The sequence below is a fragment of the Myodes glareolus genome, chromosome 4, assembly GCF_982192425.1.
Source record: "Myodes glareolus chromosome 4, mMyoGla1.1, whole genome shotgun sequence".
In the NCBI taxonomy this organism is placed as follows: domain Eukaryota; kingdom Metazoa; phylum Chordata; class Mammalia; order Rodentia; family Cricetidae; genus Myodes; species Myodes glareolus.
The window spans coordinates 117869135-117895710 of record NC_142029.1 but is presented as its reverse complement, the minus strand read 5'-3'; the positions used below and the strand labels follow the sequence as shown (position 1 = coordinate 117895710).

General features: G+C 39.6%; 1 protein-coding gene across 2 annotated transcripts in view; it reads right to left on the bottom strand.

Annotated features, from left to right (window-relative positions):
* The window catches only part of Dync2h1 (dynein cytoplasmic 2 heavy chain 1), a 215906-nt gene that overhangs the window by 177530 nt on the left and 11800 nt on the right, over positions 1-26576 (bottom strand). For both annotated transcript variants that reach the window (XM_048429223.3, XM_048429224.3), the window contains exons 11-28: positions 25455-25630; positions 21869-22064; positions 18342-18437; positions 17663-17815; positions 17154-17252; positions 16120-16259; positions 15792-16020; positions 14876-15003; positions 11722-11837; positions 10998-11125; positions 9239-9388; positions 8109-8314; positions 6475-6630; positions 6270-6384; positions 5289-5459; positions 2610-2992; positions 1391-1523; positions 1177-1294 (exon numbers count right to left, since the gene is read on the bottom strand). In XM_048429223.3, the coding sequence (XP_048285180.3) occupies positions 1177-1294; positions 1391-1523; positions 2610-2992; positions 5289-5459; positions 6270-6384; positions 6475-6630; positions 8109-8314; positions 9239-9388; positions 10998-11125; positions 11722-11837; positions 14876-15003; positions 15792-16020; positions 16120-16259; positions 17154-17252; positions 17663-17815; positions 18342-18437; positions 21869-22064; positions 25455-25630 (2893 nt within the window). The remainder of the gene's footprint in view (positions 1-1176; positions 1295-1390; positions 1524-2609; positions 2993-5288; positions 5460-6269; positions 6385-6474; positions 6631-8108; positions 8315-9238; positions 9389-10997; positions 11126-11721; positions 11838-14875; positions 15004-15791; positions 16021-16119; positions 16260-17153; positions 17253-17662; positions 17816-18341; positions 18438-21868; positions 22065-25454; positions 25631-26576) is intronic.

The window sequence follows — 26576 nt, the reverse complement described above, 5'->3', positions numbered from 1 at the left end:
TTTTGGCATCTAATGAGATGATCATGTGGTTTTTATTTTTCAGTTTGTTTATATGGTGGATTAAGTTGACAGATTTAAATATTTTGAACCATCCCTGCATCTCTGGGATGAAGCCAACTTAATCATGGGGGATGATGGCTCTGATGTGTTCTTGGATTCGATTTGCCAGTATTTTATTTAGTATTTTTGCATCAACGTTCATGAGTGAGATTGGTCTGTAATTCTCTTTCTTAGTAATGTCTTTATGCGGTTTGTTATCAGGGTATTTGTAGCCTCATAAAAAGAGTTTAGCAATGTTCCTCCTGTTTCTATTGTGTGGAACAATTTAAGGAGTATTTGGTATTAATTCTTCTTTGAAAATCTTGTAGGATTCTGAGCTGAAACCATCTGGTCCTGGGCTTTCTTTTTGGTTGGGAGACTTTTGATGACTGTTTCTATTTTTTAAAAAATGATAGTAAGATAGCCTAGGCACATACATTGGCTGTAGTTGCAGATCTGACTATAAATAAAAATGGTCAATGGTTTTCTTTAAAAAAAAAAAAAAAGCAATTACTTTTTAGAGTTAATTTGGAAATACAGCTCTTTTCCAAATAGAATACCTGAAAAAAAAGTCAGTCATTACTCTCTGAAGAAACTTATTGATTTCCAAAAGTACCATTGGAGCCAAAGAGACTCAAATTCAGGAAAACAAGAGGCACTAAGTTTTCATCGTGTTCGTTTCAATTACCATTATACAAACATTGCATAACTGCCACTGTACAAATCACTCCCAGCTATAAATGCCTTTCAAGTCTCTCTGTGGACAACAGCAGTCCACTGACAATTTCAGCTCCATGGTCTTTCATTCCCCAGCACCTCAGCCTCAACCTTCTCTTCTACCTTCAGGCTTTGCACAGCCTCTGCCCTCTGCCTAGTGACCTTTCTTCTAATTCACACATGTAACTTTCAATTTAGTCATTTTGTTCATGACATCCCAGAAGTGAGCTGCATCCCTCGTAGACATCGTTATTGCACTGCCCTTATGTTCATCACAGAACCACACTGTACATATTGTACTTACTAACTTACTAACTTCACCGACTGCTGAAAGGTGGGGGTATAAACTGTGAAGGCCATAAAATTATGCCTGAAAAACAGTTAAAACTCAGTATTTGTTTGCAGAATGCTGATCCCTACCAGCAAACAGCTTCTTCAGATGGGACTGAATCACTGACGGGTTAGTGGACTGGCCCAGGATTTCTAACAAGTCATCATCACCAATAAAATAAAATCTTGGGAATGCTGACCGTTTTTCCTAATGAAAAAGAAAAGAAAAAAGGTTTTTCTCTTTTCAATGATTAAAATATTGAATAAGTCACAATTTACTAAAGCTTAAAATAAGCAGACATGCCTCCAAAAATTCATTTAAGGATTTCTGACATCTTTGAAGCTGATCAAGTATTGTCAGCAGAGAATTCCGGATTCCTGCATGAGTAGTCAGTGTGGTCACTCTATTGTCTTTCTTGATGTCCATCATTATTGATCTACAAGATAAAAATTATTTTCACATTTATGTTAAGATTTCTGCCTTAAATGAAAGCATTTTCATGTTTCAAATTAAGAACAGCATTTATAATTAATAACTTAACATGCTTCTAATAAACCATGTGAAAATTAATGTCACTGTAATTTTTTTCATCAAATATTACAAATCTTCATTTATTCATTCAGTCAGTCATTCATTCAATAAATATTAAGTTCTATGTCCTAGAACTAATGGTCCAGTAACACAGAAGGACACTAGGAAGCCTTTGACTTCAGTCTTCTTTCGGGAAGTGACCCAAGCTGAGATATGCATGATGAATGAACAAAGGAAGAGTTTATGACTGAGGTCCTGGGAAACAACTACATGGACCTAAGACACTGGAGAAGAGGCCGGGGAGATGGCAGGGGACACACATGCTTTCTCCTTAGTGCAACATTACAAAAGTTCAATTACAGTAAAAAAAAAAAAATTAAAACAAGGAAACTTCATTTTAAATGATTATTCTTGCTACCATATGAAAAACTTCATGAAGAACAAGTTGGAAGGCTAATGCAGCATCTATGTGAGAGATAGAGATGAGAACACAGACTTAATAACTAATTTGGGATGGGGAAAATGAAAGACAACAATCTGCCTGTGTGTCGTGCAGGCAACAGCAGGTGGCAGAACTTGCTGAGGCAGGGCGACAAGAGCACTGGTGAGCAGTGCCGGGGGTAAGCTGGAGGACCAGGTTCACCTGAGACCTGAGTTAAAGCTCAGAAGAGAAGCATCAGCTGTCCCTGTATGCAAGATCTCAGCAAACAAAAAGAAAAGATTCTACCACTTGTGAAGATGACAGAGGCCTTCCTCAGCACTCAGGGAGGCTTCCTGTCACACAGGAAATAAGTACATAAATGAAGGATGGCAAAGACACAGAGCATGCCAAAGTGCTTCAGAAGAGGAAACAGCACTGCAGAAGGCTGACTGCAGGACAGACGGAGAGCACCCAGGGCCCATGCGTGGATGTGAAGGCAATCATTCATACTGAGCACTTCACAGCGTGAGGAATGTCTCCATATGCCTATGTCTACAAAGCTGTACTGACCTAAAATCTTCATCAACTTTGTTGAAGCGTGTCTGTTCTTTAGGCAAAGCTCCACGGCCAAAAATGGGCTCCAAGTACACCCATTTTCTCTGAATATGATTTAAATTCTGCAGGTACTCATCTAACTGTGCAAGTTTTCGTTCCCAAATTGATACTTTATCTTCAAATCCTTTGTAATATGGAGAATCTTTTAAGGACTGAAGAAGGCATCTGTTATCTCCAACCTGGTTCACAATATCTTTCCAGTCTTTAATTAGCTTGATAGTTCGATTCTGGCTGTCTTCATAATCAGTCAGGGAGAACACTGCTCCAACTCCCCACAGATCAAGTTCACGCAAAGCTTCTCTGATGGTAACTTCCCCTTGTGCCCGACTATTTAAATCCTATTAACAAGAAAGATAAATACTTGTTATTTTAAAATTAATTATTCCATAAATAAATCATAAGAAATATACTGTAGTGTGGTATATTGGTCCACGTCTGTAATCCTAGCCCTCAGGAGATGGAGGCAGGAATATCAAGGAATTCCATGTCCTCTTCAGTAGCACAGTTTAAGGCCAGCTAAGATTGCATTATATTGTCTCAATCTGTGCTACAACAAAAACAAGCATATACATATATATGTATACACACACACATATACAGTTTTATAAACTGTATTTATATTTATATATACATATGTTTATATGTATATTATATGGATTTTCACCATTAGGAAAAAGTAAGATACATTTTACATATAATCCTAGAAAATAACTGAATACTATATCATGCATATTAGATGTTAAGCATTCATGTTCACATGATCAAATATATATAAACTCCTGCTTTATGCTGTTCAAGTCTGAGGAGGGGAACTAGGGCTTAGCAGATAAAATGCCAACTCTGAATGCCCAGCATCCACATAAAGATCAGGCACAGCAGCACACATTTGTAACACCAGCACCAGTTTGCACAGACAGGAGGATCCAGCCTACTCACTGGTAAGCTCCACATTCAACAAGTGACCTTGCCTCACAGAGTAAGGTGGAAAGACACCTGGCTCCAGCTTCTTGCCTCCACATGCATGTGCATGGGCACCCACATACAACACACACTTAGAACACAACAAGGAACATGCAACTAAAAAATAAAACAAGGAAAATAAAATCATACATCCACAACTGAAAGTTGGCAGAAAAAATGGCCAAAATTTGGGAACCTAGAACAATCAGAATACTATGGAAAATTTCCTGTAAACTCTTTGCACCAGATGTGGTTCCTCTGTGCAGGAATCTTGTCACAACCTCACAGATTAACGGCATGATCTAGGATTAGTAGCAAACATAAAGACTTACATTTTTATAGGAGATAAAATAATAAAGCATCAAAAGCACCCTATTTTATCACTAGTGGACAAAACACAACATGCAGCTCCTGACGGTCTATGTGTTGTTTATCTTAGGCACAGGGGCTGCACCCTAATCTACTGCTATCTCAGTGGAGAGTCCGGTCTACCCTTGCTCCTTGGGGCAAATTTCTAGGACAGTTTCTGGCCAGCCGGCTAAGCATCCTGTTTGCTCCTGTGCTCCTCTGCCCTAGCTGTTGATTAGCTGTAGCCAGATTCCCCCCTGCCTGGGAGGTAATCCTTTTGCAGCAGTCAAAGTATATTAATTTGGCAAAAAGCTGAATAAAGTGGCATTCGGCTGATCTCCTTTTGAATGACCCAGGTCTCTTGTGTGTTTCTTTCAATCTCCAGGCCTTTGCCCGACTCGCGTAAGGTACAGATGTGCACAAACTGTACCGAGAGGGTAACACAGAATTGGGTGTTACATCTCAGATAGCAATTGCAACTCCACAGTTACCAGCCTGCTTCTCCTGTAGCAGCCTGGCTGCTCAGGCCACAGACTGGTGGAAACTCCGTACCTGCAGGCATAGTTTTAACTAAATCTCTACCATTCTATTTATAAATAAGACTTGAGATTCAAAGGCTGGGGTGAAAACCTGTGAGCTCAGAGAGGCTGAGTAGCAACTACCTAATCTTCTCTCCTTGCTGGCATCTCCCAAAACATACACACACACACACACACACACACACACACACACACATCCTCCTGCTCCACCAAAACAAAAAAATCCTCACCATTCAAAACCCCTCCCTCCAGTGTCTCTCTATCTCTCCTGGATGCCCTCTGAAGCTCTATGATTACTTTCTGTCAACTAGTTGCTAAGTCACCCTCCTGATGCAAGATTAATTTTATTTAATTAATGCAAATGCAAACTCAGGGTTCACAGTGTGAAAGAATATTTCCCAACAACTGCAGTCTAGTTTTCCTTGAGACATTTTCCCGCCAGGTTGGTAACCAGCTGGTTACTAGTTTACCTGCAGGGCCTCTTGTCCTCTAGCTTCTGCCCACAGTATGTCACAGTATGTCATGCGACATGAGCACACTTAATGTCAAATGATTCTTCTCTGCTAGCATTTTTTATGCGGCTGACGTCCTTCGCTAACAAAGTATTAATAGTGCACATTTTCCCTTCTGTAAGCAGGCGCCACTACTAGGGTTTCTATAACCTCATCTAACAGGTCCCAGCAGTACACTGCATTACCAACCATGAATAATGGAACAACACACACAACACTCTTCTGTAGGAAGAGCAGATGCTAAATAAAAAGGACTAGTTGAGTCCAAGACTCACTTTAAGGTCTGAGGCTTTCTCCACAATTGTATCAGCAACTCGGAGCAGGTCACCAAACAGTAATTTCTCCAGACTGGTTCCTCGAGGAAGGCCAAGCAGACGAAAAAGGTCAAGCCAGTGGTCTGGAGAAAGATGCTCCCCTCTCACATATTTCAAGATAGGAATTATAATCTATCAGAAAAGAAAATGAGAGACTTACACATATGTTCATGTGCAAAATTCACAAAATTCAAATTATTCACACTTACATTAATGCAATTTCATAAGTAATTTTTAATTAATTATTTAATAATCTTTTTTAATTTTTTTATTTTTTTAATTATTTAATAATCTTGTAGTCAAAGTCTTAAATAGAATTATATAAAGTTTGTTATTAAACATTACTGTAAACAAATGCACATTACATTTGTAGTTTAAGAAATTTTAAAACATGAGAGAATATACCCCTGCTTTCTGGGACACATAAACGCTCTAATAGCAAATACAAATCCTACGGGGATATAGCTCAGTTGGTTCAGCATTTGTCTAGCCCTAGCCTTAATCTCCACTACTGCAAAAAAGCCCTATGTATAATTCCTATTGATGCAAAAACAAAAAATAGCTGGGCAGTATGTCACACACCTTTAATTCCAGCACTTAGCACACAGAAGCAGGCTGATCTCCAAGTTTGAAGCCAGTCTGGTCTACAGAGTAAGTTCCAGAACAGCTAGGACTACACAGAGAAACCCTATCTCTTGAGAAAAAAATAAAACAAACAAACATAAAAAGAAACAAGAAAACAAAAAAAATCCATAGTTACATTGCTTTCCAGCTATTAGCAGAGCTATATCTATAACTTTTATAATTTATGTATTTTCCCTTTTTTCATATAATGAAAAAATTTAATTGAAAAATAAATTATGGTTCAAACAGTAAATAATAAAAAGATAAACATGGCTCCACATATCATTTTCAAGTGTCAAGTAAAGGAAACAGTCTTACTTTATATCTGTCAACTTCTGACTGCAATTTCACTGTCATGACTGAATGCTCTGCAACTTTCCTCAGTCTGTCATGCCAATTCATCAAAAATTCCTCAAACAGATAGGTCTTAGTCCTATAAAAGAGCATGGACACATATTAAAACTCACACTTCCTCCAAAAATGAGCAAATAATAAGAACATAAATATTGCTTAGGAATCAAACCGGTAAGAAATCCAATCTTCATTGGCCATTTCCTGGAGACTTTGCTGGAATTCCTCATAAAGAGCCCAGATTTGTGCACAGCTCTCAATATCCTTAGAGATGCTGTATGCCAGAGAGAAGTTGGGCTCCTCTAGTCCAAAATGATGGCAGTCATCACTACAGAAATAAATATCAAAATACTGAATTTATACAAAAAGAAAAACTGTCAGATAATAATTTATTTAGCCACACTCTGCAGCTGAAATACACAGGGACAAGCGCCTACTTCATGTGAGAATTTTACTTCACTCATGCTACGGGTCCTTTTTCAAAGCTATTGTGTAAAAACAATACATGTAGAGATTTTTATGTTTATAATTGTATGTAAATGTTTGCTTTATACATTTATAGACTCATCTGACAAAATACCTTCTCAGTTGAATATAAGACCCCCTTAATCTACTAAGCATACTACCATGTGTGATTAAAGTCTACTCACTCATCCCAGGGCTGCATTTACCAACATAGGCATATGGAAGACACTGCATAAATCAGCACTTGCTATGACCGTTAAGATGAGTCAGCAACATATTTCCTATTTGTCTTATGAATTGTTTGACTGGATCGTGTGTGTGTGTCTGCGTCTGTGTGTGTGTGTCTGTGTGTGTGTGTGTGTCTGTGTGTGTGTGTGTCTGAGTCTGTGTGTGTCTGTGTCTGTGTGTGTGTCTGCGTCTGTGTGTGTGTGTCTGTGTGTGTGTGTCTGTGTGTGTCTGTGTGTGTCTGTGTGTGTGTGTCTGTGTGTGTGTGTGTCTGAGCCTGTGTCTGTGTGTGTGTATGTGTCTGTGTCTGTGTGTGTGTGTGTGTCTGTGTGTGTCTGTGTGTGTGTCTGTGTCTGTGTGTGTGTGTGTCTGAGTCTGTGTGTGTCTGTGTGTGTGTGTGTGTCTGTGTGTGTCTGTGTGTGTGTGTCTGTGTGTGTGTCTGTGTGTGTGTGTCTGTGTGTGTGTGTCTGTGTGTGTGTGTGTCTGTGTGTGTGTGTGTGTGTGTGTCTGTGTGTGTGTGGACCAGAGAGGTATGTCAGACAAACTCTCCTACCACCCTCTGTTCTTTTGAGAAATGTTCTCTCACTGAACCTGGACTGCCAGTGTTTTATGGATAAGCTGGCCAGTCAGTCAGCCCAGGCATGATCACTGTCTGTGCTTCGAGCACTGGAGCTAGAGCTACACAGGCCATGCCCAACTCTGTAGGAGGTTGAAGATTCAATCCCCATGCCTGTAAAAGGGCTCCTATCCCAAACACTCAGGTTCATTTTGAAAAGAGGCATTAGCAGTATTTTTCTGAAAATAAAATATTCCATTTTTAAATAGAATGGTATCAAAACAATATTAGAGCCTCTGAATTTAATATGTAAGCTAATTTAATGTTCTAACCTCTTACAAGTCCTTTTTTGAATTTATCTTAATGTCCTTATATAGTTCAATCACAACTTCTAAGAATACGATGGTTAAAAAGGCTGTTTGTAGTCTTAAACTTTCTGAAGTTTATGAAGAAAGGTACTAAAGAGCTATAATTACAGCTAGGAAGCGAAGTACAAAGGCATAAAATGTCTTTTCAAAATAAGCATTAATTAAAAACAAAACAAAATAAAAATAACTTACACTAGCTTTTTTCTTACGACTTCGAGATCATCAAACTCCAGTTTTTTCTCCTTTATGGCTTTCGCGCTCTGCCCCAGGGTGTTGGGCCGGCCGGCTTCAATGAGCTCGTCCCCAGGCTTCAGCTGGTCCCAGCGCGCTCTAAACTTCTCCAGCTCTTGGTGATAGGTCTGCAGTCGGGACTTCACATTTCCTTTCATTACTTCAATCTGGAAGCAGATCCAAGGACTCAGCACAGAAGAATACCTCAGTTTCCACATTTCACTTTCAGCATTTTTTTAAAAAATGAGAGAAATGTCAACACTGAATGACTGTTTTTTATCCTGTCAAGTCCAATTACAATAAAATAATCTAATAACAAAAATCAGAATATAAATTTACAGTAATGATAAATAAGTGTCAACTATAGACACTAAATAATTCTAGGAGTTCACAGTATGCCTACAATTATCAAAAAAAGTGACCCCATATTAAAAACAGTTCAGGGTTGGCTGGAGGGATGTCTGCACTTCCTGAGGACCTGGGATTCCCTACACTCACACGGTGGCTCACAGTTATCTGTAACTTCAATTCCGGTGGATCAGCTTCCTCTTTGGCCCTCCAGGAGCACCAGGCACACAGGCACACAAGCAGTCAAAACATCCACACACATAAAATAAAAATTAAAAATAATTCACACGCTGCTGTTCTGCCTGCGTACACACTCTTAACTAAGGAGGCTATTTCTCAGTCGTCTGCAGCTGTGAGCGAAGACTAGTCAGTCACCAAGATATGGAGCACAGACAGGTGTGTGCAGCCTCGGGCTGTGCCTAGAAGTCAGATGGCACTGTTTCCTCCTTCCTCTTCCCACTAAAGAGCAAGTGGACAGTAAAACACCCTAGACAACACGCGGAGATGGCCGAAATTTAATTCAGCTAGTGTAGGCCTCAGACAAAAGGCCAGACAGAGAGGCATCATTTTGGCTTGTAGAGAAATGCTACCAAAAGACACTCCTGTGAAACTGTCATTTAGAGAAAGCTTGGAAACATTATACTAAGAACTGACAGAGATCAGTCCCAGCGGCAGCGCTGAACTCCTGAAGCCAGACGACACTCAGTATATGCAGGCGCACTCTGAGAGCAGCCGGCTCTCACCTGATCTTTAATCATCAGTTGGTGGCTTTCCATCATCAGCTCGAATTTGTCCCACTTGGCTCTCAAACTGCTAACAGTCTCCACCCCGCCGCCTGCCACAGTTCGCAAAAGTCTGTTTTTGTCTTCAACTTCTTGAAACAAGGGCAAAATCTGAGGGTCAAAAGAAGCGATGGATCATTTTATCAAGTCCCTCAAGATTTCATTACTTTGATTCTTATTTCATGATTTTTTATTTTAAAATGAAATAAAAATTTAAAAGGTTTTTGCTTTTAAATAATTTGGTAAAGTCCCAGCTATAAGGTTTCTGATGCTTATTACTAAGTTAACAAACACACTATGATGCCAGAAGTCAAAAGGAATGAAAAATAATAATTGGGAGGCAAAGACAAAAGAATCAGAAATTCAAGGTCATATACTCCACTACATAGTGAACTCAAGTCTACTGTGGACAATAAGAAACTATCCATGCCTAATAAACAAACAATCAAACAAATAAGCAAGCAAATAAAAAAAAATAAAGGTTTGCCTGTGACCAAAACCAGATAAAGACATAAGAGAAAAAGAAACATACAGACTAATTTTATGAACACAGACATAAAAATTCTCAGCAAAATACTTGCCAATTGAATTCAACAGCATTACTGTTAATTACACTCTATAATTAAGCTAGGTTTAATTCCAAAGTTGTAGACAGTTTAGCAAATGCGAACCTGTAAAGGTCATACAGTGTTGTCTTTGTTTGCTTTCTCTTGCTGTGGCTAAACACGATGATCAAAACAACTTGGGGAGGAAAGAGTTTATTTCATCTAACATTTCCAATAGATAGTCCATAACCTAGGGAAGTCAAGCCAGGCACTTAAGGCAGAAATCTAAGCCAAGCCCACAGAGAATGCTGCTTACTGACTCACTTGTCCAAAACTGCCCAGGCTGCCTGCCTAGGGATGTACCTTCCACAGTGGGCTGGGCCTTCCTGCTTAATTAGCAATCAGGACAATGACCCATAAGTCCATGGGACAATCTTATGGAAGTGGTTCTTGAGGTTCCTTACTCCCAAGTGTGGCACACTGACCACCAAGATCAGCCAAGCGAGCACATAAATAGACTCAGGAACAGAAACAATACGATCATTTCCACAGAGGTAAAAGAAGCCCTTGGCCAAATTCAATACCCTTCACGATCAGAGGCCAGGACTAGAAAGGATGAAGGTCTGCGTACTAGAGGCTGCATGGACATGGGAAATAAGGTACAGGATACTGAAGAAAAACTAGCAGCATTCACCAAGGTGACCTTCTCACCTTTTCTCAAGTTTCTAAACAATTCAGAGTCTTCTTCCTTCTCGTTCTGAACAAAACTTTAATCATTTAAATGCCCTGCAAATGTTGCCTTGCTCCTTCTGGATTCTGCTTTTACCAATCTCACCTCCCATCTTTAACTGTGAGCACTCCCTTGTGTGTCTCTTCTATCTCTGTTCTAGCATCATATTCTGCACAATAAGATTCCAATTCTGAAGGCAAGATTGCTTACTCTACTATTATTCTAATCCATGAGATCACAAGGCTGTAAACACCTCTGGGATTAATGCAAAGGCTACTGATACTATGTTATTACACCATTAGTCTAACCCTGAGCTGCCCAGTTAGATCACATCACACAGACCTCTTCACCATGCTGAGATTACACAGGTCTAACTATCACATAAAATGCCTCATTTACACATCTCTATAAAGTAAGGATGACAATAATTGCTTTTTATTCTCACCTCTGGCCTCCGATCCTGCAGGTTACTATACTGTAAATTTGTATCCCCTATTTCTTCCACAGACTGAGGTATTATTGTTAAGATCTTCATAGCCTCAGTGATGAAGGTATCGATTTCATATATATGCGCTGAAAGGGATGACACATCATTTTTACCAAACAAAATGCTCAGTTCTGGTTACATGACTGCTAAATCAAGGGGCCCCAAAGCAGTCAAGAGAAGCAAGGTTCAGCTCCTAGCACCCACATGGAGGCTCACAACCACCCATACTCCAGTTCCTGGTCTCCATGGGCAACAGGCACAAATGGGGCATACATACAGGTAAAGCACTCTACACATCTAAAAAGAAATTAATAAAAATTTTGACAAAAACAAACCTAAAATGTATTCCTTCCTATTCATATTTACTAACAATCTGAAACAATTCCAGTCTTCTAAATAATGCTAAAATGCTTCAAGATACCATTTAGAGAAATGATAACAAATATTATGTCGGAATTATAATCATTCTCAATTATGTACAAATTAGTACCATCTAGACTTCCACTAATAAAACTGTCTGAGATTTTTATACGTTTAAAAGACAAAGAAGAATTTTCCTTATTTTGAGGAAATTTTATTTGAGAAGACATTCTAGCTCAGTTTTAACCAGTAATTGAGAGTCCCATGTTGTAACTATAGAAACTATGGCTCTAAACACACAAAGTGATACATAGGGCTTTACTCTGGATGGACTTCTTCAGAGAAAGGACCAGCACATCGAATAGCTTCTGGATGAGGTCATCGATGACAGTCTTCACAGGGCTGCAGTTGATGCTGAGACAGTCCACCTTGACAGCACTGGGGGCCAACAGACACGGGGTCCTTGGGTTATCAGGAGTTAGAGCACACTTCAACAAAGCCATCAAAGCGTGACAAAATAGATTTAATCTAAAAAGTCCTTTTCTACACAGCCTAGATTCCTAGTCAGTAAGTCTACTTAGCACAGATGTTCTTTGTTTATCTGTTTCATTCACTGAATTTTTTGTTTGTTTGCTTGACAAGGTCTCCCAGTTTGACCTCAAACTCACAATCCTCCTGCCTCAGACACCTGAGTGCTGGGGATATATGCATATGTCACAGAACCAGGCTTAAAGTACTAATTTTCAGTCATGAAATATATCCATTTTTAAAAATTATAAATGGTTAAACACGACCAATAGAATATATTTAAATATTTATAAGTTCTAATTTTTCAGTATATATTTATTTCATATTTATAAAGTAATTATTTTATAACCAACATATAAATAAGGGTAAAAATAGACTATGGAATGAATATACATTATTAAAAAAATAAAGCCAACAAAGCTGTTTTATAACTACAAAATTGACAAAAAGGGGAAAAAACAGTTAATTTTAAATTAATCTTCAATTTGTAGACAAAGAAAACTTTTAGGAAAGTTGGTGAGAGTGTTCCCATTCAAAGGAAGCCGGCGCAGTGACACGTCTGTACCAGCACTCAGAGAGTGGAGGGAGGAGGGACTACAAGTCTACGTCATCCTTGCTACAAACAGAGTGCAAGGCCAGCCTGGGCTATGCCATCTCAAAAAAATTTTAAAAAAAATTTATGAAGAGCATTTAAGTCATAATTTTAGGAAAGATATATTTATCTCAAGAACTTTCCATTCAGAATGTGAGTCTTTTTGTTTGCTTGTTGACCTTAACCAACCTCCCATCTCTGCCTCCACTGCTGGGATTAGGAGCATGTGTCACCATGGCCTACCTGTAGAATTTATCCTAACATGGATCTGGGAAGAGAACACATAACTGCCACTTTACTAAATCAGAATAATCCCTAGCTACATTATAAACATTTGTCCTTACACCCAGATAAATGTAATCCTCACATTTCATCAAGGAACCCTTCCCTTTGTAACAGAAGAGGACAACTACACACAACCAATCAAAACGCAGAGCTATAGAACCCAGTCCCAGTGGATGCGCCTACAACACACTCCCACACCTAAGGCTCAGGGGTTGTTAAGGAAGAGGGGGAGTGGGGGAGACTGTAGGAGTCAGAGAGTCAGGAGTTCTTCTGAGCCTGCATTTCTTAGTAATGTCAGAAGCTAAGTCTCACCAACATGGCTGCCTTAATTTGAGTTGAACAAGAACAATAGCAATAGACATGCCAGAGGACAGGGAAAGCACACAGGCTTCAGTCCTACACAAAGAACTACAGGCAACTAAGGAACACTGGGAGCACGAGAAACAGCCTTCCCCAGAAAAGAGCACACCAGTTGTTATCTAATACCAATGGTCAGCACTGAAAACAGACACACAAATAATATTATATGACTGAGCAGGTTGTACTCACATACTTAGGAATATACACACAAAACAATCACAAAAGGAAAAAAGAGGGCATGAATTTCAAAGAGAGCAACAAGAAGTATATGGGAAGGCTGGAGGGGTGGGGAAGGATGACGTAATTATCTTATAACCTCAAAAAACAAAAAAAATTAAAAAATAAAAATAATCTTTTCTTTTCAGCTTCACATAGCCAGGCTAGCTTTGAATCCCCTCAATAGCAAAAACAGCCTTGAAGTCTTTATCCTCCTTCACCTCCCCTTTCCAATTATAGATATATGGCCACACCCAGTCCAGAGGAAATGTTTAAGCCATATACCAATGCATTATCAAGGTATTAACTGTGAAAACCTAGAAACAAGCTAAGTATATTATATAATGGTACTGGTGACACATGCTTATAGTCTCAGGTACTCAAGAGCACAAGGCAGGAAGACAGTTAACTTCCAAAATAGGTTGGACAATTTAATGAGAACCTGGAGTGTAGTTCAGGGATACAGCAATTGCTTAGCATGGACAAGTTGCTGGGTTCAGTCCTCTGTATCATAAAAATAAATAGATAAGTAGGCAGGTAGACAGATGTGATAGGTAACTTTTTTTTTTTTAGATTTTTCCCCCTACAAGGTAAATCTTTTTTTTTAAAGATTTATTTATTCATTATGTATACAGTGTTCTGCAGACCAGAAGAGGGTACCAGATCTCATTACAGATGGTTGTGAGCCACCATGTGGTTGCTGGGAATTGAACTCAGGACCTCTGGAAGAGCAGTCAGTGCTCTTAACCGCTGAGCCATCTCTCCAGCCCCTAGGGAACTATTTCTATATCTCAAAATCTCAGGCTCGTTAATATCCTAATGAAACTTCCTTGACTTTGTACCAAATCAGGACAGGGAGTCAATACCTTCTGAATTGCTATAATTAGTTTAATGTCTAACACAGAATATATTCCATTAAGTATTTATAGTTAAAAACTATTAATGATGGTTGAAAATATAATCTGTACTAGTAACATATATGCAAATTACTGTATATAATCCTTACAAGTATTACTTTCTTTGCAAGTATTTTTAAAAGTAGAAGAAACTGAGATTTATATTTGAATTCACGTCGAAGTCATGCAACTGTTGAGACACCTAACTCCATAACAAATTCACTAAGCCTTTAATGGACATGACTTCCTCATCAAACATACGCTGTGCACTACCAGAGTAAGCACCGTGAGCTCAGGAATCTCTTCTTCTTGCCCGTATTTATGTAAAGTTCTTTGTGGTATCGGTACTCACCAAACATTTACTAAAAGGAAAAGTAAGTTAATAAGAGTTCTAGATGCTATCTTTCCTAGGTGACACGTTCATTCTCATGTAATTCATTGTCCAAACAGCTTCATCAGGTGCAAGTTCAGGTAGCAAAGGCATGCAATCTCCCAAAGCTGGGCTAATCCTAAGGAAATCCCCCTCAGAGATTGGCGCCCACATTCCCAGCAGGGCCATGTCACAACTAGTGCCGCAGAAGCATCTCAGCTTCTCATACCTGGGGAGTCGCTCAACTTCCTTCCCTTTTATCTTCAGTGCTTTAAAATTCCTCTCCCAATCATGCACAGTCAAAAGGTGCTTTTCCACCAGAGCTTCCATGTCAACTTGTCCAATTACAACCCATTCCTACTTAAAGAAGGAAACCGTATTAATCAAAGGGAACCCATAAGCTGATACTGAAAGAGTAAGACCCACTGATTAGGACCAACAAAGTGAGGAAAATAAACTGTTTTAGAATCTCTTCTCATATTAATATATATATATATATAAAATCCCAGTCCAAAAATCACTCCTACAAAGTACAGCTTACAGATGGACACGCGTGCTCCTAGAGATCTGACACACAGGCGTTCCCACTGGCCGAGTCTCTGGCCATGACTCTTGTCGGCACCAATGAGCACTAAGAGGAGAGCTGGGATTCCCGAGTTGCTGAGCATCACACACGTACTCAGAAACAGTCGCATTAACCGTCATGGCAGAGTGACACTTTGCACAGGAACAGGGGACACACTGTGGCATCTAAACTATACAGGCCACATGTACACCACCGAGGCTCGTGCAAGCACACCTACATTCCCACAAAAACAAAACTGCCCAGTGACAGCTTTCTCAGAAGCAGTTAAGCACTCTAGCTCAAAATATATTGTCTTCAGAATTAAAATTGATACAAATGTCAATCACACACTGAGCTAATTTAAAAGAAAACAAAGCTAGTTTCCCAAACTTCGTAAAATAAAAACAAAATTGGCCATAACTCCTTTCCCTTTGTAGCATAAACCTAGGTTGAGGGTCCATAAAACCACCTCCCCGGTTTACACATTTCAAGTTCATTTCACCACAGAGAAAATATTAATTTGTAGACTTACTATATGAGTAACATTTCTGATAAGGGTAGAAATTCACATGCTCTGTACCTTATGTTGACGTAACACAGCTGACAGCCTTCTAAACAGATCTTCTGCTTTGCCATAAATAGTCAGAAATCCGCTAGCATTTCTATCAATCATAACAGAAAATATTGACTCATCTCCAGTCTCGCCCACTCCTTTAAACTGATTGGGAATGCCGATGAACCTCTTCATTTCTCTGTAATATTTAGCCCGGATTTCTTCAAAAGGAGGCCTAAATTGTAACCTTCCCTGTCTGAAAAAACAATATGAATGACATTCTAAATCCTTTAAAAATTATATAACTTAAAATATAAATTATTACAAAATAAATCAGAACCGCAAAGCATCTTACTTGTAGGTTAAGTCTACATTTATCTCTGGCAGGTTCTCATTCAGCGCCTCCAGGCCCATCTGATACTGGTGCTCCAGAGCCTTGTAGAGCTGGTGGTTCCAGTGCTGCCTCCAGGCCTGCATGTCGCTGGCTTGGAACCCCTGAAATGTCATTCACATTTTCAATTTGAAAACTGGTAAAAAATGGTTTTTTTAACTTATGATTTTCAAGCTACATAAAGCACATTTGACAGATTAAAACTCAACTTTAAATATTTTAAAATATGCAACTCTAATTGCTACTTTTAGTAAGATGGCTTATGAAATATTTAACACAAAAACCTCACAGTATAAATATTATACAAGAGACTCATTAAAATTAAAAACTCAAGTCAACATTGTTTTTATTTGAAGCTGGTTTTACAAGTAGTCTACTTTATAAATTCTTCTACATTTTTTCAAAGTTCTCAAAAAAGCATCACACTTCATTTCCTAGTCCATAATAATTCATTGAATATTTTAAAATTAAGCAATTTAAAATAGACTGCTCAAATAGTTGGCTTTTGTTTAATATTGCTGTTTGCTTTCAAAAAGCCTGAAGACGTTTATTCTGGAACTTTGGGCTTTTTCTTCAAATTCTGAGAACTAGAAAATATCTAAAACAGCTGACTCACTCATGTCCCGCTCAGAGCCTAGCAACAAGATGTCTCTAAGAAGAAAAAGAACCCTGACAGTTACATCACATAGACTGCGCTCTGAACCTAACTTACATTCTGCAGACGGCAGTCTCTAGAAAAAGAACAGCAAACAGCAAATGTGTAAGCACCAAGTCAGGAGAAAGGCATACTAGATTGGACTCAGTCTTCTGTGAGGCACACAGAGCTTCCCTTCACAGTGTTAGTGCGAATTCACTGCGATTTATGGCATTTGTATGTGAGTCAGAGAATCCTGTATTTGCTAGAGGTACCAAGAGAGGTCTATAACTCTGTATGCAATTGGCACCGAGCCATACATCCAGACTCCCAAAGACAGAACTGCAAAGCACAACCCACGTACCTGTGCTGCCACACTTGCTAAGCCAGTCCTCAGTTCCTGCAGCCCATCCTTCCAACGCTGCTGCTGCCGAAGCAGATCAATATTCATAAGAATGACAACCTGTTAGGAAGACAGAACTCCCAGTGACTCAGCCATCTTAATCAAGTGATGATGTACTACTCACTGAGAAGGGCAAAACATCACTTTGGGACTGTTTCCGCCACCACTGCAGGCTCATGAGGAGAGCACCACTCACACTCGGTTACTAGGGGCAAAGTGGAAAGCAGGGATCTGCGCTCAGCCAGGACACAGAATGTGTTGGGAAATGTACAAGTCCCAAAGGCTGACCTCCTGGCACAGATGTCTGTACTCTGCTAGGTTCATAGTTAACAGCAGAAGCAGAGAGAAGGAAACAAACTATTGGGACAGTTTTAAATCTCAAATTACTTCAAAAGAAAAATGTAGTTATATACAAATTATTTTTATTCAGTTCTATTCACAGTATATTAAGTGCTATAAATAAAATATACCTTCTCACAAAATGTAGTGTGCCACTTTCTCAGCTTCCTGTTCTCCGTGGCAAGTCGCTCAGCAGCGTTTTGGAGTTTCTGGATATAGCCTTCTAATTCTTTAGGGTTGTCCCAAGTAATCTGTGATTTGCCTCCACTTCCTGCCTTTGAATTCTACAGCACAACAAGTAATAGTATTCAGATACATTTCTTTTTCCAAAAAGGTTTAATTTTATGTTATAAGCCCAATTATTCTTAACACTGATCTCTATGAAGATTAAAAGTATAAATTTCAAAATGTTTGCTGTCACAAGAGTACCATGAAGTTTAAAAACTATTGTGATTTTTTTCCAATTTCCTATATATGGTTATTTAAATCAAAAAGAACGTAAACAAGTCTTAAGTTACAAAATCTAGAGATAATTTAGAAAAAAAAGTCAAGAATTCTGTACACTAGAATCTCAAAATTAGTGGAAAAGAATACAATAGCATGTAAGTTGCATATTATATATATTAATGTAGCTCATCAAAACCAATACCCAAGTATGTGAAGCATTGTAATTCCTTAAATCTACAGTGGGGAATTCCTCACTAAGAAAATCCTTGGAGACAGAATGCGCTCAAGCTTGCCCAGTGACTGTGGTGGACTGAGAACTGAGAAAGAACCTATCCAACTACATCGTAAGGCAAGGGATCTTACCTTAATTATCTGCTCAAATGCTAATGCAGACTGCAGCATCATGGGCCTCTGACTTTGAATCATCTGTTGATCAATGGAATTGTAAAAATGAGCCACCTACAAAATACAAGAACAATTAGCAGCAAGAAATAAAAAATTTTGTTTTCAGCACATTTTCTTTATTTTTGTTTGATAGTAATATTTTTCTCAACTGTAAAACTACACAGAAAGTTTTTCATCTCCAGACCAAAATTTATTTATGAACCAATATGCCTAATAAACACAAACATGTTGAGTTCCTACAATTTATCAAGTCATGTCCTAACAGTGGTTAGACAATAAATTTTAGTCTCTGAAATCAAGTTCACCACATTGAGAAGAAAGGAATCCAGCACTAAGGAAAGACTCAGTGATGAAAGATTGAATTTCCATCTCCTGCATAGTCTCAAAAGCACTCAAGAGACTGTAGAAGTCAACAAAACTATCTGTACACTCAAGTCCTTGTAGACTATAACACAACTATCTGTACACACAAGCCCTTGTAGACTATAACACAACTATCTGTACACACAAGTCCTTGTAGACTATAACACAACTATCTGTACACACAAGTCCTTGTAGACTATAACACAACTATCTGTACACACAAGCCCTTGTAGAATATAACACAACTATCTGTACACACAAGCCCTTGTAGACTATAACACAACTATCTGTATGCTCTAGCCCTTGTAGAATATAACACCACTATGTGTACACGCAAGCCTTTGTGAAATATAACACAACTAACTGTACACAGTTCAGACCAAAACTTGACTTGATATTTTCTCTCAAATCTCACAATGGCAAAAGCCTCTACTTTTCAAAATACATCTTCAGTCCAAGCACATTTCCCTAAGTCTATCCTCTCATCTAATTCATACACTGATGCATTCCCTGCACAGATCAGGGAAACAGTCTGCAAACTAACTAGTCTCCCTGCTTCAAATCGAGCTTCTCAAGTTACTGGCGATGTGTGACAGTGGGAAGGGCATCACACATGTGCTTCCCATTACAGCGGGAAAATGGAGGATTCATTGAAGCGGTTTTCCCTCCTTTGTACACCCACAGTGGATGAGAAGAGCCTGAACGTTCACTTCAGTACCATCTACATCTGAAGCACTCATCATGCAGCACGTATGACTTGCAGGTTCCTAAGTGACAGCAAAATGAGGACACGCCTACACAGAAGGCTCATCCTCACCACGCAGGTTACCAACCTCAGTACACAATTCCCTCCTGAACACTTTTCATGCTTTTTCTTAAAGGAGGCATGTTACAGTATCAAAGTTCCTCATAGAGCTGGAACAGAACTAACACATTCCCCAGATGCAGCACCTCTGTGCACATACTCAAGACGCCACACCTTAGCACAGAGACACTGTCTACTCATTGCTATTTTACTCACAGTAGCCAGAAATGGAATCCGCCTAGCTGACCATCAACTGATGAACGGATAATGAAAATGTGGTCCGTATACACAGCTTTAACAAAATAAATAAATAAATAAATAAATAAATAAATAAATAAATAAAGTGCAGGAAAACAGATGGAACTGGAAAATATCTCATTAGTGAGATAACTCAGGTCCAGAAAAACTAACACCACATGTTCTCTCTCATATGTTGATCCTGGCTTCCAATTTTAGATCTGTGTGTTTAACTTAGGAGTATGCAGATGCCAGGAAGCCAAGAAGAGACTGAGATGAAGGTAGGAGGTTTATTGAGGGAAGGGGAGAGTAGCAAAGGAGAGAATATTGGGGGTTAAAGTTTTAACCAGAGATACAGGGTAGAGGGATAGGAGAGAAAGAAGCAAAGAATGGAATAACCAAATCTAAGGATGTATGAAAAATTCTTATGGAAACCCCCTACTTATCAACATTGTTTGCCAATCTTAACTAGAGTATACTACGGACACCACACATTTTGAATATGGTACATAAAGACAACAGTCTGGAAATAGCCAAGAATCTTCCTCCCTAATGGCTAGCATTCACAGTGCTGTAGATGATATACAGGCCGGATGGAGAGAAATGACACTCATGATCTGAGGTGGTTTGACTGAGAATGCCCCCAAAGACTCGGATGTTTAAGTGCTTACCCCAGCTAATGAACTATTTGAAAGAATTATGAGGTATGGCTTTGTTAGAGTAGTGTGGCTTTGTTGGAGGAATGTGTCACTGGGAGTGCGCTTTGAAATTTCAAAAAGCCCCCACCAAGCCCAATCTTTCTCTGCCTGCTGCCTGTGGATCAATACATAAAACCTTCAGCTATTACTCCAGGGCTACCCTTGTCTGCGTCCTGCCATGATGATCATGGACTAACACTTTGAAACTGTAAGCAAACGCCCAGTTAAATCCTTTCTCTTGAAAGAGTTGCCTTAGTCACGGTGTCTCATCATGGCTACAGAAGTGTAACTAAGACAAGGTGTTACTGACTACTGAGCCCTTCCTATGACAATACTGACCTGCCAGGCAGACATACCCATTGCTGCAATGGCAGCACGACTGCTTTCGCACTATACTTAAGGCCTGCTCCACGGAAGGGAGTTCCTGTCTGCTACTGTAAGCCTTGAATGGCCAGGAAGGCTCCAGTGCTGAGAGGAGCTCAGCTGATGCTGTACTAAACACTCACATTGCCAACTGATAAATATTTATTTTGATAACCACAGATTGGTGCAGCTCTCAACCTTTAGTCAGAGAAATGTCTATTTTCAGTGGGCAGCAGTTGATGTGAGAAGTCAAAAAGCTGAGAAAAGTGACTACTGAGTGCCCAAAGCTCATTGAAAGGTCTTTATCAACCCTTCGCCCAAGGGTAAAGGGAGGTTGGGCTGGTGAGGAGGTCGGTGAGGACTGTGAAATGCTGTCAACTGGACATGGCATGGCCTTGCACATACGGAGTCACTGACCTCACAAGACCTCACCCTAAGACCCCTAGATGGCAAGCTACCAGCAGTTGGTGCTGCTGTGGAAATGAGGCATTCTTGCGGGCTGTGGTCTCTGGTAAATCATCTGTAATAAGTAGAAGGCCCCACAACCATGCACATGTGGGCAGCACAAATAGGAACTCAGGAATGAAGGAAGAAGGGGTTTGTGTGGGGATCTGGGAGGAAATGGAAGGGCACTGGGAGTCAGTATGATCAGGAGAGATACATTGTACACATTATGAAACTGACAAGGAATAAATAAAAACAATTTCTTTTAAAGAAGTGGGCCTGGAAGTGGTGGCACACACCTTCAAGCCTAACTTGAAAGGCAGAGGCAGAGGCATGAAGACAGCCTGGTCTATGTAGTTAGTCATAAGGAAGCCAGGATTATATAGTGAGACCCTGCCTCAAGTAATTAACGAAAAATAATAAAAAGAGGTGAGGTTTAGTAGGCTTTTAGAGCAATGGTAATATATGCTCTTAGGAGGAATTGTGGGGCCTCTCCCACCCCTTCCCTCCTTTCTGTCTCCTAGCCATGACAAGGGGCTCTAAGTCCCGCCATGCTCCCACCATGTCACTCATACCTGCTTAAGAATGATGGCTTGCTTGCAGAATTTCTGGGCAACATTGGCAACCTGTTGTATTTTGGCAGGAATAACAAAGCCCAGGGCAGAAAGCTGACGCACTTCTCGCAGAAGAACCACCAAACGATCGGAATAGTGCACTTTTAAAGACCCATCATTAGGATCCAACTCCATAATACGGCTGCTAGCCTCAATACTAAAGAAAAGAGAGAGAGAGAGAGAGAGCAAAAAGGATGAATAGGAATCTTTGAAGCTCGTTGTTCTTATTCTTTCGTCTAATAAAACTAATTTAAAAATTCACTCAACTTTTCTGCAAATCAATTTTAAATTTCAAAAAAAAGAAAAAAAACTTTCTAATCAAGGCTTTACAATTCTGTTTTTCCTGCTTATTCTTCAAAAGAAAATTGTATGCTGGTTTTGTTATCAATCATCTCTTATGAATCAAAATTAGAGCTATTTGGTTTGAAAGAACACACAAATCCTGTGAACAACTGGGGATTTATTTAATTCTGTGAGTAGCATTTTCATACATACAAGTAAGGGCCGCTTTGACAGTCTGGAGACTTGGGGTCCTAGTCAATGATGTCTGTGGGAAGGTATAGAGACAGAGTGCTAACTACCTCAAGAACTTAAAGACTGAAGTTTAGAAGTGGTGGTGTACACCGTTAATCCCAGTACTTGGGAGCAGAGAGGCAGGTGGATCTCTGTGAGTTCAAGGCCAGCCTGGTCTGCAAAGTGAGTTCCAGGATAGGCTCCAAAGCTACAAAGAAATCCTATCTCAAAAGAGAGAGAGAGAGAGAGAGAGAGAGAGAGAGAGAGAGAGAGAGAAGTTAACACTACTGTGCAACTGTCTTTCAAATATAGCTGGAACGGTGTGAAAAATAAAGTTCTTCCCAAGATATTTTATGTTGTTTGTGGCTATTATAAATGGTGATATTTCTCTGATTTCTTGCTAAGCCTTTTCATCATTTGTATATAGGAGGACTACTGATTCTTTTTGAGTTGACCTTGTATCCTGCCATATTATTGAAGTTTATCAGATGTAGAAGTTCCCTGGCAGAATTTTTGGGGTTACTTATGTATACTATCATATCATCTGTAAATAGTGAAAGTTTGACTTCTCCCTTTCCAATTTGTATCCCCTTGATCTCCTTTTGTTGTTGTATTGCTCTAGCTAGAACTTCAAGTACTATATTGAATAAATATGGAGAGAGGAACAGCCTTGTCCTGTTCCTGATTTTAGTGGAATCACTTTGAGTTCCTCTCCATTTAATTTGATATTGGCTGTAGTTTGCTGTATATTGCCTTTATTATGTTTAGGTATGTTTCTTGTATCCCTGATCTCTCCAAGACCTTTATCATGAAGGGGTGCTGGATATTTACGAAGGTTTCTTCAGCAGCTAATGAAATGATCATGTGTTTTTTTTTCTTTCAGTTTGTTTATATGGTGGATTAACATCTAATACCTGTCAGAATGACTAAGATCAATAACACTAATGACAGGGGCTGGAGAGATGGCTCAGAGGTTAAGAGCATTGCCTGTTCTTCCAAGGGTCCTGAGTTCAATTCCCAGCAACCACATGGTGGCTCACAACCATCTGTAATGAGGTCTGGTGCCCTCTTCTGGCCTTCAGGCACACACAGAATATTGTATACATAATAAATAAAAAAAAAACACTAATGACAGCTTATGCTGGAGGATGGGGAGTAAGGGAACACTCCTCCACTGCTTGTACAGTCACCTTGGAAATCAGTATGGCAATTTCTCAAAATATTGGGAATCAATCTACCTCAAGACCCAGCAATACCACTCTTGAATATATAAAAAAAGGATGCACAGTCACACCACAAGGACATTTGCTCAACTATGTTCATAGCAGCATTATTTGTAACAGCCAGAACCTGGAAACAACCTAGATGCCTCTCAACCAAAGAATAGATAAAGAAAATGTGGTACATTTACACAATGGAGTACTATTCTGCAGTAAAAAATAATGACATCTTGAAATTTGCAGGCAAATGGATGGAACAAAAAAAAAAAAAAAAAAAAACCATCCAGAGTGAGGTAACCCAGACCCAGAAAGACAAACACAGTATGTACTCACTCATAAGCGGATATTAGACATAAAGCAAAGGATAACCACCTATAATCCAAGACCCCAGAGAAGCTAGGTAACAAGGAAAACCCTGAAAAAGGCATACATGAATCCCCCTGGAAAGGGGAAATAGACAAGAATTCTTGAGAAAATTTGGAGTGTAGGGTGGAAAGGAGGGTGGAAGAGGAGAAGCAGACAAGAAGGGAAGAGGAGAGGAGAACATAAGGGAATGGGATGGCAGAGATGAGGGAAGGACAGAGAGGGAGAGCAAGGAAAGAGATTTCTTGATTGAGGGAGCTATTAAGGGGCTAGCAAGAAACCTGACACTAGGGAAATTCCCAGGAATCCACAACGATGACTCCAGCTAAGACCCTAAGCAATAGTGGAGAGGGTACCTGACCTGGCCTTCCCCTATTATCAGATTGACGACTACCTTAAATGTGATCATACAAACTTTATTCAGAAACTGATGGAAGCAGATGCAGAGATTCACAGCTATGCACTGGGTTGAGCCCCCACAGTCTAGTTGAAGAGAGGGAGGAGCAATAATATGAGCAAAGGGGTCAAGACCATGATGGAGATACCCACAGAAACATCTGACCTGAGCTAGTAGGAGCTCACTAACTCCAAAGACAAGGCTCAAACTAGGCCCCTTGAATGTGGGTAACAGTTGTAGGCTTAGGCAGTCTGTGAGGCCATTGGCAGTGGGACCGGGATTTATCCCTAGTGCTTGAATTAGCTTTTTGGAGCCTATTCTCCTTGGAGGGATACTATGCCCAAATACAGGCATAGCCTCAAAGCGATGTGTCAGACTTTGTTGACTCCCCATGAGAATCTTTACCCTCTCTGAGGAGTGGAATCAGGGGAGAGCAGGAGAAGGAAAGGGAGAGGGAACTGGGATAGGTATATAAAATGAGAAAAGGTTATTTTTAAAAATAAAATAAAAAGAATACTATACAACAACAACCTAATTCAATAAATACTTACCAAAGGCTTACTATTTGGGATGTCATGAGAAAATACTTCTTTCTTAAAGGGTTTAATATCGTAGCTCAAGGGCTGGAGAGATGGCTCAGGGGTTAAGAGCACTGACTGCTCTTCCAGAGGTCCTGAGTTCAATTCCCAGCAACCACATGGTGGCTCACAGCCATCTACAATGAGATCTGGTGCCCTCTTCTGGCATGTAAACATACATGGAAGGAATGCTGTATACATAATAAATAAATAAATAAATCTTTTTTAAAAAGTTGTAGCTCAAGAGACCAGCTCTCAAGGCTACACCCAAGGTTTAAGGAAAAAGTCCACAGCATAGCAAACCTGAACTTAAAGATTTTCTATCTGAGGATACGGAACAATTCACACACCTGTGTTGTTCGAGTTGTGCTCGTTATTATTCTGATCAGTCTTCTGACACAGTTCTAGTTCTACCTCTGCTACACAGATTACTAACACATGGTTTTGTGTTGACAGCTCAGAGGAGTGGCACTTACCACAAACCTGATCTGGAATCAGACAACCCTGACTGAACTTCCCTGGACCAGTCATCAAACTGTTCTTGCTCATATAGCTTAAACTGGTCCAAGAGATCTTCAGCACTCCGATGGAAAGAGCGAAACCCTGACAGGTCAGACAAGAGCGCTTCTGCAATCTTGATAGTGTCGTCCACCTTAAAAAACAATGACAAAGATGTATTAAGGACAACAAAGTTTTACAAGAAAATAAGGAGGCCCTTTCTCTGACCTGAGACTCAAAAATTATTTTCCTATTGTTGGATCCCACAGAAGTGGATTGGTTCCACCTTGACTAAAGGTCAGCAAGTTCAGGTGTAGTCTTGCTCCTTCAAGGTTATTGATTGAAGATTTGACTTAAGGTGTGGTACCACCTAGGTCTTCACCTAGGGTGAAAAACTTAAGAGTTTTGCGTATTAAGATGATAATCACTTTGCTTGTTCCTTGTATCATGATAAAAAAAAAAAAAAGTCTGCTTTCCTCCCCTCTTTTGGATTGGGTATTTAAAGACCATAAGAAATACACATGGGTGGGTTCAGTAGTCACTGGGTTGCCTCCAGACTATCCTATGTCTCTACATTCCTTTTGTATCTCTGTGTATCTCTGTTTATTATGCCTAACATTTCTAACCCAAGCACCCCTCCCTGGAACATAGGAACGAATCAGGGCTGGGCCCCAACAGATGTCACCTCAATGTGGGACCCTGACAATCTTATAAAGACAGAAAAAAGCTTTTGTCATAAGGAATAAAAATATCATCCTCTGACTTCTGAATTATACAACCTCAGAATAAATAGACCAAAAAGGACAACCAAAACACAGCATACTCCAGAGTAAAGTGAAGGAAGGGCAAGCCACACAAAAGCTGTGCTCCACTAATTTTCAGGAACTCCAAGAAGCATCTCATTACTCCCAAAACTCACAATAATACCAGTTGTTAGCTAAGAACTTTGTTAAGAGTTCAAAAAATAATAGGGCAAGCAGATTTGAATGTCAGCTAAGAAAAGTGTCTTCCTCCATAACTGCCCATTTTGGTACATTCATAAAGGACTGATGGAGAACAATGCAGAACGTTTCAGAATACAGTTCAAAGGTGCGAGTCTG